The 22562-nt window shown below is 36.2% G+C and overlaps 1 protein-coding gene across 3 annotated transcripts in view; it reads left to right on the top strand.

Moving 5' to 3' along the window:
* DSG4 (desmoglein 4) overlaps positions 1-21916 on the top strand; it is a 49540-nt gene extending 27624 nt beyond the window's left edge. For 2 of the 3 annotated variants that reach the window (XM_060173669.1, XM_060173671.1), the window contains exons 9-17: positions 4669-4940; positions 6692-6831; positions 10164-10382; positions 12748-13035; positions 14844-14983; positions 15137-15200; positions 16861-17069; positions 19212-20658; positions 20701-21916. In XM_060173669.1, the coding sequence (XP_060029652.1) occupies positions 4669-4940; positions 6692-6831; positions 10164-10382; positions 12748-13035; positions 14844-14983; positions 15137-15200; positions 16861-17069; positions 19212-19970 (2091 nt within the window). In that variant the 3' untranslated portion in view covers positions 19971-20658; positions 20701-21916. Of the gene's footprint in view, positions 1-4668; positions 4941-6691; positions 6832-10163; positions 10383-12747; positions 13036-14843; positions 14984-15136; positions 15201-16860; positions 17070-19211 lie in introns of all 3 variants that reach the window. The other variant, XM_060173670.1, reaches the window with a different exon arrangement.
* The last annotated feature ends 646 nt before the right edge of the window (positions 21917-22562 follow it).

Genomic DNA, 22562 nt, shown 5'->3' on the forward strand with positions numbered 1-22562 from the left:
TATTATATCTTTATGTTATGAACAAGAGTTAAATCTAAAAATACAACTCAGAAACAAATATGGCTAAGGCCAATAAGATTGCAGTTAACATTAATGTAATAGAGAAAAGTCATTTGTTCATTCATGTATTTCCTTTGACTTTTTTTTAATGCTCTAATAACTAAGTTAAATTCCTGAGCCTGGAACTGTCTGTAGCTTCCAAAGCCTAAAAGATTTATTATCTGCCCTTAAACAACATAAACAAACAAAAATCTTGTCTGTGGCTGGGAAGGTGGTTCAGCAGGTTGAGTATAGGATTAACAATGAAAATCTGGGAGAGACTCCATCTTTCGGTAGCATATTAGAGTGGTGTTCTTTAGCCCTCCTCCATTATATAAATTATTATTTTTTAATAGTAAAAACTTACCACCCCTACTTGTAGACCAAAAAGTTTTAAAATTCATTAAAAATATTTTAAATTGTTATTAAGTTCAACTCTGAAAAAAATTAATGCTTAGAAATTATTATTATCCAAATCAAGGTACTAAGAACAAGATTAAAGGCCATAACAGAGAATAAAAGGAGGAACACTGGAGAGACAGCATAATAGTTATGCTAAAAGCTTTTCATGCCTGAGGCTACAAAGGTCCCAGGTTCAATCCCCAGCACCACCATAAGCCAGAGCTGAGTAGTGCTCTGGTCTCTGTGTGTATTATCATCTCCATATCTTTCTCACTTAAATTAATTAATTAATTTTATTTAATAAAATGAAAATACAGGAAAGGTATGAGTCCTTGTCAAGTGTAACGTGATTTCAAGAGAAAAGCAAAAGTAGCCTGACACCTTGTCAAATTTTCAATACTTAGTTTTCCTTTTTTTTTTTTTTTAACTTCCAGAGATCAGAATCTGTTTAACATTGCATATTGGTTAGAAATAAACATGTAGAAATGTTATGAAATCCTCACTAGGCTTCTTACCATCTTAATTATTGTCTTTGTATTATAATATGTAACTGTTCTTAATTTTGGGTCTGCGTCTCACACTACTAAAATAATAGCAAGAAGGGGACCCGATAGTGGCACACCTGGTCAAGTGCGTGTTACCATGCACAAGGACCCCATTGAAGAAGAGTTTAAGGAGCCATGAAGCAAGTACTGCGGGTGTCTATCTTTCACCCTCTTTATCGGCCCCCCTTCCCTCTCAAATTCCCTATGTTCTATCAAAAAAGACCAAGGAAAAGGAGAGTGGAGAAGATGGGGAAAGGGTAGGGGGAGTTAGGAAGAGAAGGAGAAGGAAGAAAATATTTCATATGAAATATTTTGCGTAACCACTATGCTATTTTCCCTACCCTATATGATTTATATACCATGCCTTTTATGAGTTATTCTAAATATATACGTACTCTGGGGTGGGGAAGGTGAGGGAGCACCTGGTTAAGCACATTAAGTGAAAGGACCAGCACAAGGGTTTGAGCCCCCAGCTCCCCACCTGCAGGGCAGATGCTTCACAAGCAGTGAAGAAGGTCTGCAGGTCTATCTATCAATCTATCTATCTATCTATCTGTCTATCTATCTATCTATCTATACCTCCCCCCTCCTCTCTCAATTTCTCTCTGTCCTAGCCAATAAAATGGAAAAAAATGGCCTCTAGGAGCAGTGGATTCATAGTTCAAGCACCTAGCTCCAGAGAAAACATCAGGGTGGAGGGTGCAGAGAACCTAGTAGAAAATTCAATTTCAGGAATGGTCTTTACCCTGAGTCTCAATCTGGACCTCAGGAGGCTGCCCCAACTTCTACTTTCTAATACACACCTGCATGTGATTATGCTTCAACCATGCCATTAATTGCACAGACTGAGTTTTCCCAGCCTCTCCATTCGAACTCAAGCAAAAATCCAAAGGTTAAAAAAATGGCTTTTATTTTTCTTTGCACAACCCTGACCACTGGGCACATTTAGGAAATCTTTGATATAGAATCCCACTTAGAGAATGAATGAGGAACTTTCTGCCTATCCTCTACCTGCCTTTATCTGTCCTGGCAGATTTCCTCAGCCAGTTCTCTGCCCCTACTTAATTTCTGATCTCTGAATAGCAATAACAGACACATCTTGAAACATCTATTCATATAGCTTAAGGGCACTCTACTCATTAGGAAGGCAAAAAGATTTCTCTACCAGTTGAGATTTCGGACATTTATTTTATTTGAAGATAACATAGAATTTGAGAAAATTCAATTTTGGTGTAGAAAGGTATCTCTTCCTATTGAAAGTTCATTTTTTGAGTGTGGAATTAGTATTCAGCTCTGCGCTATGCATTATTTTGACCATGGAGAAAATAATGTTTATCAAAATCCAAAGTCTCTGAGACTAGATTAAATTTAAATGAAATATGTTGAGCAGTTCGCAAATAAGAACTCAGGTAAAATTATCTATCTGTCATACCGGCCCTTGTGAAGAATTTAAAATCTAAGGAAACATTCATACCATCAGAATAAATAAGAAGCAAGGATTTGTTTCAGAATCTTGTTGATGGCACTGACATCTATTGCTGGTAAATATGCTAAGAATCACGTTTACAGTAATTTGCAAAATACTTCCACCCACACACTGTTCAAAACTCTGTTTTTTACAAACTGCTTTTTCACTTGTGACTTTTCATGTCACCACATGATTTATTCTGGATCAAAATATTCTATTCCTCTTTCATAGAGAAAACCATCCCAAAAATGACTTTTCTCTGAGTATACTTATTTTAATGGGTCTTGAAGGAGATTTCTTGTCCACCAGATTTAGTACAAGGAAATTATAATTTAAGATGAACTATAATAATCATGAATCTTCCTTTAGAGGTAATGTGCACCATTTTTAACTTATGTTTTCTTTCTTTTCTTATTATGTTTATTTACCTATTGCTTAGAGACAGCCAGAAATTGAGAGGGAAGGGGGAGAGAGAGAGAGAGAAAGATACCTGCAGCCCTGCTTCACCACTTGCCAAGCTTTCCCCCTGTAGGTGAGAACCAGGGGCTCGAACCTGGGTCCTTGCACATTGTAGCATGTGCCCTCAACCAGGTGCGCCACTACATGGCCTCATTTAACTTGCTTTTTTCAATTATATCATATATATATATATATATATATATATATATATATATATATATATATACTTTTATTAAGACTATTTCTTTTTTAAATTTTTTATATTTATTTATTCATTTTCCCTTTTGTTGCCCTTTTTTATTGTTGTTGTAGTTATTATTGCTGTTATTGATGTCATCATTGTTAGATAGGACAGAGAGAAATGGAGAGAGAAGGGGAAGATAGAGGGGGGAGAGAAAGTCAGACATCTGCAGACCTGTTTCACCACCTGTGAAGCAACTCCCCTGCAGGTGGGAAGCCAGGGGCTCGAACCCGGATCTCCTTAGCTTCGCACCACGTGTGCTTAACCTGCTGCACTAGCACCCAACTCCTGAAGACTGTATTTCAAGAGATTCCCAGATGTAAACTATAAAGAAAAGCTAGACCCTCCCACAACAGATGAGTGGCTGAGAAAGCTGTGGTGAATACACAGTGGAATACTACTCAGCTATTAAAAATGGTGATTTCACCTTCTTCACCCTGTCTTGGATGGAGCTTGAAGAAATTATGTTAACTGAGGGGGTCTGTTGGTAAAACCTGGATTAAATGCACATGGCACAAAGAGCAAGGACCAGTGTAAGGACTGGGTTCAGCCCCTGGCTCCCCACCTGCTGGGGGTTAGCTTCACTAGCGGTAAAGCAGGTCTGCAGGTGTCTACCTTTCTCTCCCAGTCTCTGTCTTCCCTCCTCTCTCGATTTCTCTCTGTTCTATCCAACAAAAACAACAGCAATGACAACAATAATAATAATGACAACAACAAGTAACAACAAGGGCAACAAAATGGAAAAAAACGGCCTCCAGAAGCAGTGGATTCGTAGTGCAGGCACCCAGCCCCAGCAATAAGCCTGGAGGCAAAAAATAAATTTAAAAAAAAAAGAAGTAAAGAAAGAAAGAAAAAGAAAGAAATTATGTTAAGTTAGAAACAAAAGGATGCATGTGGGATGATCTCTCTTATAGACAGAAGTTGAAAAACAAGATCAGAAGGGAAAACACTAAGCAGAACTTGGACTGGAGTTGGTGTATTGCACCAAAGTAAAAGACTCTGGGATGTCCGGGAGGGTTCAGGTCCTGGAACATGATGGCAGAGGAGGACATAGTTATGTTGTTATGTGGAAATGTTATACATGTACAAACTACTGTATTTTGCTGTCGACTATAAACCATTTATCCCCTAATAAGGAAATAAAAAAAGAAAAGCTAGACTCTGTTTATTCAATGGTTGCCTACTTTATAAATTTCACACGCAGTTTAACTTTTGTTTTCCGCATTTGGAAAGAAAAACGTTTTTTTTTTTCTTTTCATTTTATTGTTGTTTTTTTTTAAATAAGTTCATAACTCAAAAATTTTAGTAAAGTTTATAGTTAGTTTGACATGACTTATTGAACTGCGATAAAAAGATAAAAGAAATAATATAGCTAAAATACTGCAGTTATAAATAAATTTTATCAATTCAAACTGTGAATTTCATAATTCTTAGACTTATCTAGTGCATTGTTTTCTTACCAAATCAACAGAACTCTTTTGTTTTTTCAAAAGTTTTACTTTCTCTCATTTCAGATGCTAGATTATGAACAAATGCCCAATATTCACCTTGGTATTGGAGTTAAAAACCAAGCTGAATTTCACCATTCAGTTGCCTCCCAATTTCGAATGCAGTCAACACCAGTGAGAATCCAGGTTATTAATGTGAGAGAAGGACCAACATTTCATCCAACTTCCATGACTTTCAGTGTGCGAGAAGGAGTAAGAGGTGGCTCTTGGTTAAATTATGTGCTTGGCACATACACTGCTGTAGATATGGACACAGGACACCCAGCAACAAATGTTAGGTACTATGATACTTTGCTCCCATTAGAGTGGTAAACCTGGTCAGTTTTCATCTATGGAGTATATGTTCAAGTATGTGGGTTGAAATACTCTTGGAGTTTTGCTTTGCCTTTTTCTTTTTTTCCTTTTTTCTAATATGCTTGTCTTCAGTGATTGTGCTGGATATTCATAGTCTTTTTTGTTTTTAGAATTTTTTTTCTTTTTTCTTTTTGGTAATTGTTATTTATTTATCTTCCCTTTTGTTGCCCTTGTTGTCTTTTTATTGTTGTTGTAGTTGATGTCGTCGTTGTTGGATAGGACAGAGAGAAATGGAGAGAGGAGGGGAAGACAGAGAGGAGGAGAGAAAGAAGCAGATCTGCTTCACCGCCTGTGAAGCGACTCCCCTGCAGGTGGGGGGCGGGGGCTCAAACCGGGATCCTCTTGCCTGTCCTTGTGCTTAGCACCACCTGCGCTTAACCCGCTGCGCTACCGCCTGGCTCCCATTCATAGTCTTTTTAAAGGCTGTAAGAAAGCCAACGGGTTTATGAAAGTAATTCTGTTTAGAGAGTAAGTGTAAGATCAAAGAGCCTCCTACAGTTAATTCCTCTGAGTCTCTTTGATCTTTTGTGACCAGTTGTACTAACTTAGACCTGGCTGAGTCAGTTTCTTGTAAACAGTATGACATCATAAAAGATTAGTCACTGCTGTTTTCCTTAAGGTCTTTGTTACCTATGACTTTGAGACTGATTTCAACCCTTTGCTCAAAGGAGAAAAAAAAATTTATATATATATATATATTATATATATAATATATATATTATATATATTATATATAATATATATATTATATATATTATATATAATATATAATATATTATATATAATATATAATATATTATATATTATATAATATATTATATATATAATATATATAATTATATATATAATATATATATTATATAATATATATTATATTATATGTCTTAGCTTCTTCTAATATATATATATTAGAAGAAGCTAAGACACAGGTGTTCCAGAAATGTGATGAGCATGAAGAAAGAACTGGAAAAAAAAGAGACTAGGTATTAGGGACACTAGGTACTTAAATTATATATGAATTAAGCCAACACATTGATTTTTCTGGAAAATAATTACACAACAAAAATTATGAAGTTCGTTATTATGAGCAAGACAAAAAGAATATATCCGTTAAGTACCTTGGATACTTGTTTCTGGAGCAAAGACCTGTTCTCCCCAAAAGGTCAATAACTTCGAATCCATTGTCTGTAAGGAAGCTCATACACAAAAGGTAGAGGGAGGAGTCCACAACTCCTAACAATCCAAGTGCTCTGAACCTAGGAAAAAATAAGATACTCTCTTAATAGTGCTATCTCTTGCTAGCATTTAATTTAAGAACTAGAAGTGATAAGAAGGTTTGGAAAAATATCAATAGTTCACTTGAATAGTTTGCTGTTTTTGCTGCATGTTAGGCCCAGGTTTGAGCCCAATCTCCACCACACTAAAGGAAGCTTTGGTGCTGTGGTCTCTTTCACTTTCACTGACTCTCTACTTTCTCAGTCCATCTAAAAAGAAAGAACTGTGAAAATGTAAAAATTCTATTGGGAAGCTGCCTGCTACTGAAGTGCCAATTTTCACTCTAAGACAATTATTGCTGTGATCATATCAATACGATATGTTTAACATAATATAGTTCTTATGTGATTTTAGTTACTTACAAACATATAAACACAGTGATTTATTTATTTTAAAACAGGTATATCATAGGGCAGGATGCAGGCAACTGGTTAAAAGTTGATTCAAGGACTGGTGAGATACAGTTTTCCAGGGAATTTGATAAGACGTCAAAATATATTACCAATGGGATATATACAGCAGAGATTCTAGCTATAGATGGTAAGAAATTTTATTTTCAGCTTTTAATAAAGTTATTATATAGTACATATAAGTATGATTATATTGGTATTTAATTGGTTTGAATGAAATATACTATTCAGTAGTGCTTGAAAGACAGAAAATTCTAAATAGCTTAAATCAAGAAATGAATTCAGCATATATTTACACATGTTATTTACACTTGTCATAATTTAACTTATGTTCCAAAAATGTATATGACCTATAGTGTTTTACATATATATATGTATATATATATATATATTCAGATTTTGTCTAAGTCCTTATTACTTGAGTGGTTAATCTAACATATACAGTAATGTACAAATTGTATACTTAAAGTTAGTGCTACAAGGTATGCGTAAAATTCAATTACAAATGACCTATGGAATGAATTTTCTGCATATAGTATAGATATTTTACAACTACTATAACTGAGAGCTACAATAAGATATCCTGTAATTTTTTTATTAGATATGTTGTTAAAAAATAAGCCATTAATGACCAAGAAAGCACACCATTACTCTAAATATGAAGTTCCAAATAAAAGCACAGGTAATGAGGTAGGTTGTATTAGATGCTTCTCCTTAAGGGAAATCTGAACCTTCCTGGAATTTTTAGACTGATCAAGAGTTAATGAATTTCTGGAGTAGTGTCTAGGAAGCCAACTACTAAACAATAGATGAAAAAAAATGTATCCCCCAAAGGAAACAGATGTCCCAGATACATAATTAACATAATATGGGCAATGCAGATTTGTATTAAGCTTTTCTCTGAGCTTTAAAAAAGACAAAGAGGAAAAAAAAAGTGGACAACTTAAGATAAAAAATAAACCAATGCAGCAAGTTAAGAGCACATGGCGTGAAGTGCAAGGACTGGCTCAAGGATCCCAGTTCGAGCCCCTGGCTCCCCACCTGCAGGAGGATCACTTCACAAGTGGTGAAGCAGATCTACAGGTGTCTATCTTTCTCTCTTCCCCTCTCTATCTTCCCGTCCTCTCTCCATTTCTCTCTGTCCTACACAACAATAATGACATCAATAACAACAATAACAACAACAACAACAATAAAACAACATGGGCAACAAAAGGGAAAAAAATGGTCTCCAGGATCCGTGGATTCGTGGTGCAGGCACCAAGCCCTAGCAATAACCCTGGAGGCAAAATAAATAAATAAACCATGATCATACCCAAATATAACTCATACAATCTGGAAAATTTACATAACCTATCTTGTCTTATTTACAAAATATATTCTGGAAGCTTGCTCCTAAAAAAAGCCTGAGCTTGTTGATCATGACCTGTTATGTATTGGCCATATATTAAAATCTTAAACCTCTGGAATAAAATTAAATCATTTAAGATGAATAAAGAAAAAAGGGAAAAGCATTATCAAAATGTACTGAAAACACTGGAAACAAGGGTCACCATCTAATTGCCTAAATTGAGTGTTTGAACTAATACATAGCCATCCAGACGCGGAGCACCAAAGCAAAGAAGGGAAGGAGAGGATGGCCAGGAGCAGAAAGAGCATTCAGGACCAGTTGGACAATGATGGAGAAGGACCTAAATTGGGACTGGGAGTGGTGTGCAGAGAAGATATTGCACTCAGCAATCTTATACTATAAGTTATTATCCCCTCAGTAAAATCATTTAGGAATCAAAACTTTTGATCAAGACTATCTAGTCAACAAGTGAAGAAACAGCACTCTGTGGTCAGCGGATACTACCTGGTAGCAAAGGTTTATTAGCAATAGTTTATTCTTTAGGTTGCCACATTAATAGGCTATTAGAAATCTTTTTTTATATTATTATCTTTATTTATTGGATAGAGGCAACCAGTAACTGATATAGGGGAGATAGTGAGGGAGGGAAGGGGAGAGAGAGAGAGAGATACCTGCAGTCCTGCTTCACCACTTATAAAGCTTTCCTCCTGCAAGTGGAAACCGGGCTTTGAAATAGGTCCTTGCGCACTGTAACATGTGACTCAACCAGGTGCGCCACCACCCAGGATCTAAGAAATCTTTGAAAAAGGTTCGGCTGGTGGCACACCTGGTTGAGCACATATGTTACAATGCTTAAGGGCCCAGGTTCAAGCCCTTGGCCCCCACCTGCAGGGAGAAAGCTGTGCAAGTGGTGAGCAGTGTTGCAGGTGTCTGACTCTCTCCCACTCTACCATTCCCCTCCACTCAAATAAATAAAGATAAAAAATTAAAAAATATAAGAAAGAAATCTTTGAAAGACTAGAGAATGACACAGAAAACAATCTGTGAGATAAACAAATATCTCTAATGAGAGGCTCTATCTAGAAAGGTCTATGTTCAGTGCCTTAGAAGAGCATGCTGTACAGAACCATGAAGAGTCTGGAAAGGCTCTGTTTATTTGCGATGTATTTAGTGACTCTCTCTCTCTCTTTAGCGTTCAAAAGATTCTTTAAGGATGTTTCTTAGTGTCTCAAAAAAAGACCAAGTAAAAAATTCTGAAGATGATGTTCTAGGTTGTAAATGAGCAAACTAAGGTCCTTTGCAAGTTAGATTTTAAATAATAATAATAATAATTTGTTAATCATTCTAACAGTCATAAAGTAGTTTAGTGGCCTAGACACTGAATAAATTATACTAATCCAAAACTGGGCTAGAAAAATAGATTTGCATTTGTTTCAATAAAGTAAAATAGATTTTAAAATTCAGATTTATATTAACCTTCAGAACCATCATTTCCAAAAGAAATGACATTAATCTGTAGAATATACATTTTTTAAAAAGTGGAAACAGAAAGAAAAATATACACAATTACTCACTTCCATTTGTGTTTATTTCCACAATTCGTAATATGATAGACACCCTGAATGGAAAGCCACATGAAGATACTGGGTTTCATTTTGGGGGATGTAATGGGAAGAGACAGTAAAGTCTCTGAGGAAGGATAGCTGATTAATGATTTATCAATACTGAAATTATAATTAGCAGTACATAGATAATAGCATGACCATAATTTTATAGAGTGGGTATACTAAGCCCATCTTTGATTTGTAAGATGTATAGAACTTAATAGTGTGAAACCATTTTCAGAAGAATGAATATAGTGCGCATGAGACCTAAATCAGGAAGAAATTTGCTCAAATAACCTAGAAAGAAGCCACTGTGACGAGAAGGTCGCAAGCAAAGGCAAAAGTAGTTTCAGGCTATTGAAACAGACAAAAATCTATCAAGCATTATCTCAAGAATTATTTATATTTTATCTATGCATTACTACATATCATCATCATCATCATGTGATGGGAAAATTTTCAGCCTTGCTCAATTTATGCCAACACCACAATTCTTTGCTGTTTCAGATGGTTCTGGAAAAACAGCTACGGGAACCATATGTATCGAAGTTCCTGACACAAATGATTACTGTCCGATCATTTTTGCTGAAAGTCAAAGCATCTGCATTAATTCTCCATCAACCATTATCTCTGTTAACCAACACTCCTATGGGTCTCCCTTTACCTTCTGTGTTGTTGACCAGCCACCAGGAACAGCTGACTTATGGAATATCAAATCTATTAATGGTAAGTGAAACACAAATTTGCCCATACTTTAGTAAATAACAACAACAACAACAACAAAAAAACTAACAAAATAATTAGGGAAACCATGTGGTAGTACATTCTATATTTGTTTCCATGGTTCTTGTCATATTCATATGAGCAATTCTTATTTATAAATTTTAGCTATTTATAAAAAAAATCTGAACCAAAATAAAAGTAAAATGATTTGTCATTACTGAAATTATAAATAGCAGTACATCAATAAGAACATGGCCATCATTTGACATAGTTGGCATACTAAACCCATATTTGATTAGTTTGAAATAATTGACTCACTAGATGTTACAATTCTCCATCCCATGTTATTTCAGCTGAGTCTCTGAAACAAAGGCATCCCATGAATAAGTTTACTCATTTTCTCCTTGAATACATACAACCATGGAGTCATCTGTATGAAATATGTGAACTCAGACTTACATATAAGACTGATAATGTGGTTCAAATTACTTAAGTGTAATGGTATACAGCATTAAATTATAATTGTGTGAAGTTTTGGATACAAAGAAATACATAAACCTGAGTATGGAAAGTAAAAAGATATATTCTAAAGTAGAATGTCTGTTTCTGCTAATTACTGTGTTATAAAAATAAATGTCCAACATTAATTTAAAAAACTGCGATTACTGCACCAAAGTAAAGGACTCTGAGGTGTGGGTGGAGTGTTCAGGTCCTGGAACATGATGGTGGAGGAAGACTTAGGTGGTGGGTTAGAATGTGATGTGGAAAATTGAAAAATGTTACATATGTACCAACTATTATATTTTACTGTCAACTGGAAACCATTAAGCTCCCCAATAAAGAAAAAACCTGAGAGTAAATTTTAGGTAACATACCATTCTGTTCTCTTTCCTTCCTAAAATTTTAAATATGTGATAGAAAATGAAATGCTATGACAGTACTTCATTTGGGCAAAGATAGTTCTCTAATTTCACGTGCACTTGGGGCATTAAGAAAAGTTGGGTGTAGCAGCAGTTCTCTGATCAGACTGTGGGGCCCAAGGTGAAAGAAAATTCTCATTGTTATGAAATCAAATGTCTTGATTAAAACCCTAAAATAAAGCACCCCCTCCAATAAGGACTTAGTCCTTGGTCAAAGAAGAAAAATATACAAGTCATTTTAAACTGTGTGTGTGTGTGTGTGTGTGTGTGTGTGTGTGTGTGTGTGTGTGTGTGTGTATACTCTTTTTCAATAACCACCTTAACATTTTAAAAATCAAAATACATTAAAGAAAATGCCATTAAAGCCAAAACAACTTTGAGTTCACCATGACCTATAAAAACAAAAATCCCTATTCTTAAATAATTGCTAATCACTTTTCCCTCATTCAGATCCAGACATGAAGAGTGAAAATATAAGAAAATATGTTGTACATGGATCTTGGTGAAAGCTGATATTTGTAAATCTGACAGTAAAAACTTTAAACATACTAGAGAGAATATTTCTTGATCCTCATTTCAGTGTTGGTGTGACTAAAGTAATGAATTCTTACATATTCTGTGACATCACATTCAGTTCTTAGATTGTGCACAAGTTATATTTTGGTAGACAGTGTTGGCTTATCATACAACTTATAAAAGTAATAAACCATAACAACGTAAATTGCTATAGATCAATAGATATTATTCATAATGTAAGTATCAAGTTGATCAAGCTCTAACCCTTCCTTGTGTTGATAAACAAATGTCAACCTATATTTTAAGAAAGAGCTTCTGTAAAAGTTGACATACAATGATGGCATGAATAATTAGGAAAACAGACGTTATGGAAATAATTTTATATCAAAGGTCAGAAATTTTGGAAAAGATTTAAAAAGTCTTAAGGATAAGTATTGGACTGATTTTTTTGTATTTGTAACTTTTTAAAATTATTTTTATGAGAGAGATCAATGAGAGGAAGACTAGAAAACCATTCAGCTCTGGCATATGGGTATCCTGTATTCTATAACCTGGAGTCTTAGGCATGAAAGTTCTTTGCTCTAACACTGAGATATTTCTTTGACTATACATTGCAGTATTCATAAGTTGTAATACTAAAGAGAAGGTTTCTAATGTTTTCTTTCAACTTTCATTCAGTGGACAAATATTTAAATGAGTACATATTATAGGTCCCATGTTGTTGCTCTGAAATAGGATTAGGTTCTTGATCTTCCTCGTAGAAATAAAAATTCAGCAGAACAAAATGTGAAACAAGTATAATTGTTTTTTAATATGAATATAACTATGAGAGCATAAAAATTGTTAGACCTAAGTCAGTCTTGGGTATTAGAAAGGATCACTTCCAAGCAATTTTGTTTAACTTGTTTTCTCTGTGTTCTCTTTGTTTTCAGCTACCTCTGCAGTGCTCACAGCTGTGCAACCTTTACTTCCAGAATTTTACCAAATTCCAATTCTAGTGAAGGACAGCTATAACAGAGAATGTGAATCACCACAGACTGTGCAGTTACTAGGCTGCGACTGTGACTACAATCAAATGTGCTTATATCCTAGTACCACAGACATCTACAGCTCTGTTACTAATGATATCTACATCACTGACGACCATGTTGGGGGTTCAAATGTTGGTCTTGGAAGGACAGGAATAGGCATGATAGCCCTGGGCGCCTTACTGCTGCTTTGTAAGTAGTTGATTAAATTCATCTTTCCAGTCATTCTTCACAACAGAAATATAGTCAGGCTCTCTGGAATAACTAGGTTCATTGAACCATTTCTTTTTGATGTCTCTAATTTTTTTTAAACAAGCAGTGGAGTTGCTAAGGATACATATGTGTTCAATAATGATAACTAAGAATGTTTAGTGAGAGTCATAAATATAACATCATTTGGGGCCCGCTGGTGGTGCTCCAAGTTAAGCGCACAGAGTATGAAGCGCAAGGACTGGTGAACGGATCTCATTCGAGGCCCCAGCTCCCCACCTGCAGCTGGGGCTCACTTAGCAGGCAGTAAAGCTGGTCTGCAGGTGTCTTTCTCTCCCCTTCTTTGTCTCCTCCTCCTCCTCTTTCAATTTTTCTCTGTCCTATTTTATATATTTAAAAAAAGAAAGAAAGAAAGAAAGAAAAAATGTCTGCCAGGAGCCGTGGATTTGTAGTGTAGGCACCAAGCCCCAGCAATAACCCCGGAGGTAATCAATCAATCAGTCAATCAATAAATATTACTTATAAATTTTTAAGTATAATACTGAAAATCACTAAAATTGATTCTATTATGAAAATTTTATCCAAATGCTTTAAGAGCAAAGAGACATGAACAAAAAAAAGATAAAAGACTGGAAAGCTTTTTAAATTATTTATTATTATTTATTTATTGTCTCCAAGGTTATCATTGGGGCTAGGTTCCAGTCTCCAGCCCCCCACCTGCAGGGGGTTCACTTCACAAGTGGTGAAGCAGGTTTGCAGGTGTTTTTCTTTCTCTTTCCCTCCCTATCTCCCCTTCTTCTCTCAATTTCTCTCGGTCCTCTCCAACAACAATGACAACAAACAACAACAAAATGGAAAAAATGTCCACCAGGAGCAGTGGATTCCTAGTTGCAGGCACTGAGTCCCAGCGATAACCCTGGAGGCAAAAATAAATAAATAAATAAATAAATATGAAAATGAAATTACATATTTGTTCATGAGTACTCAAATATACAAAGTTAACACATACACACGTCATTTTAAGTGTGTAAGTGCACATACAGGTCATGGGGGAACTAGGAACAGAAAACTGGACTTCAGTCATAGCTCTACCTCCAAACAGTTTAGGAGTCTTGGGCTTGAGAGGAGTAAAGAGAGATTGACTGGGTGGTGATGCATTGGCTTGAGTAGACATATTACCATGCTCAAGGACTGGAGTTCAGGCCCGTAGTCCCACCTACTGGGGGGGGGGGGGCTTCACAAGCAGTGAAGCAATGCTACAGGTGTCTCTCTTCCCTTGTCTCTCTTCCTTCCTCCCTCTCCCTCCCCTCCCCCTCCCTCTTCTTCCCATCTCAATTTCTTGGTCCTACCAAGTAAAAAGGAAAAGGGAATAGGGGATTACTGCTAGGAGCAATGGATTCATGGTGCAACCACAGTGCCCCTGGGATAAGCATGATGGTGATAATATATTTTGTGTGTGTGTGTGTTTGTGTGTGTGTGTGTGTGTGTGTGTGTGTGTGTGTACTACTTAAAAAAAATAATATTACTGTCCTTACTTCTGAATGAAGAGCTCAGATTTCACTGTCTCAGATTCCCTCCATACTGATTCTGAAAATCGATGTCATTTGGTGATTTTGCATTTATAAACACGGACATGCAATCTCAATCCTTCAGGAAAAAGTTGACCCTCTCTACATTTGTATTTCACTCTTTGGTTCTAAACACCGTGACTTTTTTTTTTCATGAGATAACCATTTACTTTCTAAATTGAGAGATGCATGTTAACTCTTCCTTTATACTTTCTTGGGCAGTATCACCACTCCTGCTACTCATTTGTTGCTGCAAACGAAGAAAGCCAGAAGGTCTGGGGACAAGGTTTGCTCCTGTGCCAGAAGGAGGAGAAGGAGTGATGCAGTCTTGGGGAATAGAAGGGGCACATCCGGAGGACAGGGTAAGTGGACTTCTGCTCTTAGAAAAGTGTGATTGTTCGAAGAAATTGAGCATATCTTGGCAATTAGACACCACACAAATATATGTTAGTTTGCTATGTTTAACATAAAACATCTACACTGAAAGTTCTGTTTTCTTTTTTTTTTCTTTTTAGGATGTGTCAAATATATGTGTACCTATGACAGCCTCCAACACCCAGGATCGTATAGATTCTTCTGGTCAGTGGAAACCAAAATCTATTGTTCCATTCAAAACTTACACCACAATTCAACAAGACAGATTTAATATATAAGTAGCTTATTAAAGAATATGTCTGTTAACCTCTTTGAGTGGTATAGCATAATAAGAAAGTTGAATGTTTGGGGTGGCCACTTTGTTTCTCTGTTTTCATCTTTGAGCAGTAAAGTATGATATAGCTACTAGAGGCAAACTGTGGAGTCAGAATGTTTAGGTTTGATTCTCAGATCTGCCATTTACTAGTCATGAGTCCTTGGGAAAGACACACTCTCTGGGCCTTCATTTCTTTATCTTTGAAACTAAGCTTTGAGGCCAAGCAGTGGTATACCTGGTTAAGTGCACACTTTACAATGTGCAAGGACCTGGGTTCCAGGCCCTGGTCCCCACCTGCAGGGTAAAAATTCATGAACAGTGTAGCAGAGCTGTAAGTATCTCTCTCTTCCCCTCTATCTCCCCTTCCCCTCTCAGTTTTTCTCTGTCTCTATCTAATAATAAATAAATAAAATATTTTTTTAAAAATCAATTTAAATAAAAGAAACTAACTTTAAAATACAACCTCCTTCAAAGTGTTGCTGTGAGGAGTTAGTAAGCATATATAAGCATATACATACATGTATAACATAATGCATAATGATGGATTGGCATGTGGTATATTAAATATTTGCTAGGTATCATATCTGTATATACTCACGTATATGTGTCTGTATATTTATGAGCCTTCTTTCCCCAAAAAGATATCAGTGCAAAGTACTATAGTAGCCATTGCAACTTAAAAATGTAAGAAAGGAAAAGGCACTAAATGTTTCTCTCTAATAATATGATGAAGGGCTTATTTAATGAGCCAAGACCTCATATATGCATAATTCCACTGCTCTCAGGCCCATTTTTTTGGTTCAGATAGAGAGACAGAGAGAGAAAGTGGTCAGGACACCCCAGCACCAGAGCTACCCCAGCACAGTGCTGTTGGGACTTAAACCTGAACCAGACACATTCCAAGGCAGGTACCCTACATGGTGTGTTATTCCTCCTGCTCCTAAAAAGCTTTTCTTAAATTTGCACATGCATCTTCCTCACCATTCTTGTGTCCTCACAAGAATGCTAGTCACATGCACACCAAAGAATTGGGAGGTGGGGAACACAGCTGTTGAGCAATCATCAAACAAAGCAGGTAGGTAGTCCAATTCTAAAGAAGACTGAGATACCTCTATGGTAATTCCTTAGGGAACAAAACCTGACCTAGTGTGACCCAGCACTCCTGTGAATACCAGCTCTCTATCCTGCACCAGGGTGCATGAGAATTGTTTCAGTCACAGAAAACCCCCCCGCCTTATCTCATTGTGAAAGATCCCTGAGTGTGTTCATACTCTCAGGGGTGAACTGGAGAGCTTAGAGGGAGCAATGAAATGAAAACGCAGATACAGTATCCTCTTGGCTAGTTGAACACTTTTAGGTGCGGGGAAGAAGTTTACACTCATGCCAGAAGGTCAAGTCCAATAGCTGTCTCCCTCTGTGTCACCTACTATCAACAAACATAAGAGTGTGGATAATCTGAATTCCTTTTGTGTGGTGAGGCCCAGCAGACAGTGACTGTTACACATCACATGACTCCAGCATACTTACAGGAGCTCTCTCTCCTTTCAGAAATCTACACTAACACTTACGCTGGTGGAGGAACTGTAGAAGGAGGTGTATCCGGAGTGGAACTCAACACAGGTCTGGGTACAGCTGCTGGCCTGGCAGCTGGAGGAGCATCTGGAGCAATCAGGAGGAGAAGCTCAACCCTGGGGACCCAGTGGGAATTTGCTGACACCGGATTGAACATGGCATTCTTGGACAGCTATTTCTCTGATGTAAGACCCCTGCAAACAATTGCACAAAACAGTCTTGAGACTGAATAGTAATAATGATGATGACATTAAGTACAGTGTTCCTTTCCTGTCTTTTTTTTTTTTTTTTTTTGCCACCAGGGATGTCACTGGGGCTGAGTACTGGCATTATGTGTCCACTCTGTCCACTGTTCCTGGCAGCTATTTTTGGATAGAATAGAGAGAAATTGGCAAGTGAGGGGAATAAAGAGATGGAGAGAGAAAGATGCCTGTAGACCTGCTTCATTGATTCCAATTGCAACCCTTGGAGCGGGTGGCTCCCTAGTTGCAGGGAGGTCACTTTGCAAGTGTGTCTATCTTTCTCTCCCTACTCTCTTGTCTTCCCATACTCCCTCAATTTCTCTCTGTCCTATCCAACAACAACAATAATAGCAACAACAATGGAAAAAAGATGGCTGCCAGGAGCAGTGGCATCATAATGCAGGCACTGAGCCACAGAACCCTAGAGACAAAAAAAAAAAAGACTTGTTTATTTAAAAAACTTTTATTTATAAAATGCAAATATTGACAAGACCATAGGATAAGAGGGGTACAGTTCCACACAATTCCCACCACAATCCCAATCCTCTCCCTTTATAGCTTTCCTAGTCTTTATCCCTCTGGGAATATGGACCCAGGGTCACTATGGGGTACAGAAGGTGGAAGGCCTAGCTTCTGTAATTGCTTCCCCACTAAACATGGGTATTGACAGGTCATCCATACTCCCAGCCTGTCTCTCTCTCTCTCCCTAGTGGGGCAGGTCTTTGGGGAGGTGGGGCTCTAGGACACATGGCATTCCTACCTTGGATAGCATTTAAAGACTGTTTAAAGCAATTTCAAAATCACAATAGATAGCCATGTATTACCTTCCTCCTCTTAACCCAACTGCTGAAAATCCCAATTCTCTCCACCACACTGCATATTTTGATACAAGTTTCTGATGCTAAGAGCTATTTAAATCTACTTTTACACCAAATCAATCAAATACCTCTCATTGAATGAATAAGTTGAACATATTAATTCTTTTTTTTTTCTTAGCATCGGAATATCTGATCCTTTGTATTTCTTTTTTTTAAATATTTATTCACTTCTTGTTGTTTTGTTGTAGTTACTGATCTTTTTGTTGTTGGGTAGGACAGAGAGAAATGGAGGGGGGGAGACAGAGAGAGGGAGAGAAAGATAGACACCTGCAGACCTGCTTCACCGCCTGTGAAGCGACTCCAATTCTGATATATCATTTCTGGACCACCTGGATAACAGAAAATACTAAATCCAGTAGGTTAAAATATTATCTTTGATTCAAAATCTGAATCAAATGTAAAAATTATTATTGACCAGCCATATAAAAAGAAAAATTCACATTTGCATAAAGTGTATGCACACTTAATGCAATACCGACCTCCTAAAAAAACTAATTATTTAGAAATACGCTAAAGTTGGGGCCAGGTGGTGGCGCATCTGGTTAATAATATGCATTACAGTGCACAAGGACCCAGGTTCAAGCTGTTGGTGCCCCCCTGCAGGGGGAAGGCTTCACGAGCAGTGAAGCAGGGCTTCGGATATCTCTCTGACTCTCCCCCTCTCTATTTCCCCCTCCTCTCTCAATTTCTCTCAATCTCTATTCAATAATAAATAAATAATTTTTGAAAAAAATAAAACAACTTCTGTTTATGAGTGGGATTATCCCATGCTCATCTTTCTCTTTCTGACTTACGTCATATAACATAATTCCTTCTAGCTCAGACACAGAAGTTGAGAAGGAAGAACAGACAGGGAAAAGCAAAGGAGAATTTGACTGAGTTTGGAGTATTTCACCAAAGTAAAATCCCTGGGTGGAGGGTGAGGGTAGATTTTCAGCTTCACTGTAAAGGGAGTGGGGGTAGGGACACAGACATTTGGTGTTATACTCCTATTAACTTATAATCTTATAAATCACTATTTAATCAATCGGAGAAGAGGAAAATAGGTTAAAATTTTTTTAAGAAACACACTAAAACACCAGTCATTTTCTCAGTCATTCTGTCAAAACATCTCAGGGTAGGAATTTCTAAAATATTGTTGTGATATTTTTATTATCATTTAAAGGCAAAACAAACTACTAATTTTCTATTCTTCTCCTAATTATAGAAAGCATATGCTTATGCAGATGAAGATAAAGGTCGGCCAGCAAATGACTGTTTGCTTATTTATGACCATGAGGGAGTAGGGTCTCCTGTGGGCTCCATTGGCTGTTGCAGTTGGATTGTGGATGATTTAGATGAAAGCTGCATGGAAACTTTAGATCCAAAATTTAGGACTCTTGCTGAAATCTGCTTAGACACAGAAATTGAACCATTCCCTTCACACCAAGCCTGTATACCTATCAGTACTGACCTCCCTTTGCTTGGACCGAATTACTTTGTTAATGATTCTTCAGGAATGAATCTCTCAGAAGCTGAGTTCCAGGCAGAAATGGCCATCCCTGAACCCCGTCTTCATGGGGATATCATAGTAACTGAGACATATACTACTTCTGATCAACGTATGCAGCCCACAACAATTGTTTTTGATTCTCAGCTTGCACCTAATGTCGTAGTGACTGAAACAGTTATGACACCTGTCTATGATGCCCAGGGGAATATTTGTATACCTGCCGAGTTAGCTGATACACACAATGTAATCTATACTGAGAGAGTACTGTCTAGTTCTGACATGAATAATAGCATCACGGCTGATGGTTGTATGGGGCCCTTGATGAGTGGCAGTATTCTAGTAGGACCCGAAATTCAAGTGACACAGATGGTAAATCCAGACATTCACATAAGTCAGACCATTGGTTCCACATCCCCAATGACATCTCGACATAGAGTGGCACACTATAGTAACATACATTACACTCAACAGTAAATGCTTTATGGTCATATTCTATGTGAATATCCTGCACTTTGTAATCATCAACATACCTATCAAAGATATACAAGGTATTATATTTAATGTTTAAATAGTCAACATATATGCAAATATTGAAAGCTTAATAGCTCTCTGCTCGTATCTTTTTTGGAGTAAGTATGGCCAAAGCTTTAACATAACAGTGACCTTGAAAAAATATACAGAAAGAAAACATGTAATATCCTTTTGATACTTTCTATCCATAGTAATAGTATACAACTTAAGGTAAGCTTAAAGGCCTTGCCTCTAGAAGTGGTCATTGCAAGAGTCTTGTCTATGTTCACCAATCATATTTGTGTTAAGAGAAATAATTACAGATCTGAAGTCATTTTCTTTTCAAATGATTTTTCAAGATATTCAATATTTACATCATGCTTAATATAGTATAGGGAAAGATTTGCCAGCTAAGTGGATTATTGAAACTGATTCATAAAGGAATTTTATAAATGTGTAGATATGCATATTTACACATATATAATTCAATATGATGAATTTGATTGTACTTTATTCACTTACATTATTAAATATAAATTGATAGTAACAAAAATGTGACATCACAGCAGAAATATTTCTTAAGTATTAGTATTTTGTCCCTTAACAGAAAATTTCTCCCTACTCATGCCAATTTTGCCATTAATGTATATATGTGTATATATAAGCATATATATACATATATATAGAGAGAGAGATAGATATATACATATATATATAGAGAGAGATAGATATATATATATAGTTTAACAAGTTTGATTAGCCTGAGTTATAAGGCTTTCATCTGGAAACCAAGTATTCTCCCAAATCACCTCTGTAATGCAAGTCTCTTGTATGTATGCATCAATATTCACCTAGAAATGTGTTGAATGTTCTTGGCTGTGAAAAATATACAGTTGAAGAGAAAAAGCAGGCTTCCTGTCTTCATAGAATTCATAATTCATTTCTAGATTTAATATAAAACTATGGGGATAAGGCTGTGAGTTCCTTCCAATAATAATTAACAAAATATTTAAGTGTATGACCAAGCTATTTTCCTGCTTTTTAACACCTCTATTTAAGTTGAATGAATGAAATGAAAGCACATATATAGATTGCTTATGTTTGCAGGTATAACATAAGCTTGAAAAAAATGAATTCTAGCCAAAGAACTCATATCTAATTCTGTAAAATATGTAAACTAAAAAGTAATAGTAACTATAATGTGTGTCTAGTAAAAATGATGTAAAAGAGATAAACTTATTTTCAAAACCTATTTCTTTTAATAGGAAATAATTGTAGGGCCTCTTGCTCAGTTTTATGTTTTCATAAGTAGAACTACAGTAAATTTTCAAATACTCTCTTGACTGACAATCTCATTTTATAGAAAAGAGGTATTGAACTAGACAAGTGACAGAAACTACCTAATTATGATATAAAATTTCAAACTCATTGCTCAGGTATTCAAACCAGAGAGCTTTTCAATAATGTAACTTCATCTCAAGTGGCTGAGAAACTTATGGTATATATACACAATGGAATACTGCTCAGCCATTAAAAATGTTGAATTCACCTTCTCCCCTTTCTCTTGGATGAAGCTTGAAGGAATCATGTTAAATGAGATAATCCAAAAAAGAGAAGGATGTATATGGAATGATCCCACTCATAGACAGAAACTGAAAAATAAATACAGAAGGGAAAAAATAACTTATACTGGATTTGTTGTATTGCACCAAAGTAAAGGACTCTGGGGTGGTAGTGGGGGGGGGGTGGTTGTTCAGGTCCTAGAACATGATGGCAAAGGAGGACCTATGTGGGGAGTTAAATTGTTATATGGAAAACTAAGAAATGTTTCACATGTGCAAACTACTATATTTTACTGTTGACTATAAACCGTTAATACCCCCAGTAAAGAAAAATATAACTTCATCTGACATGGAAATCATAGTGTGACCTATTAAGATGACCTTTGTTATTCCTCATTGAAAGAAAAATATGTCTGAAAAAACTATCTTGTGAAGTTTAAGTGTGTAATAGCAAAAACATCATAATGCCAGAAGATTAAGGTTATTTACAGATTTTCTAATTAATATATATATATATATATATATATATATATATATATATATATATGGTCTATCACTAATCATTCTTTAGTTATTGACAACAAAAAAATCTGCTACTTTTCAATACTCTATAATTCAACAAAATCCACTGAGTAACCAAAAACGTTGATGCCACAGTCATTTCAACAATAAACAAATCAAGTGACTTCTTTAATGCATTTAGTCCTATGGTATATCCTGAAATGAGTATTTGTCAATTGATGTTTCTGTTCTATTGCAAGTCAAGGATTTATAAAAAAAAATAGTGAATAATAAAAATTCTGATGAGATTTAAATTAAAGTATGATGGTATTCAAGAAAATAAAAAGCTAAAACACAAAGTAAAACTTGAACTGGACTTGGTGTATTGCACCAAAGCAAAGGGCTATGGGAAAGGAGAGCAGGGAGGCATGAAGTTAAAGAGTGTGTGTGTTGGGGGGAGAGTGCTTTGGGGCCTAGTGAATCACGGTGGAAA

Source organism: Erinaceus europaeus, chromosome 15 (assembly GCF_950295315.1).
Source record: "Erinaceus europaeus chromosome 15, mEriEur2.1, whole genome shotgun sequence".
In the NCBI taxonomy this organism is placed as follows: Eukaryota; Metazoa; Chordata; class Mammalia; order Eulipotyphla; family Erinaceidae; genus Erinaceus; species Erinaceus europaeus.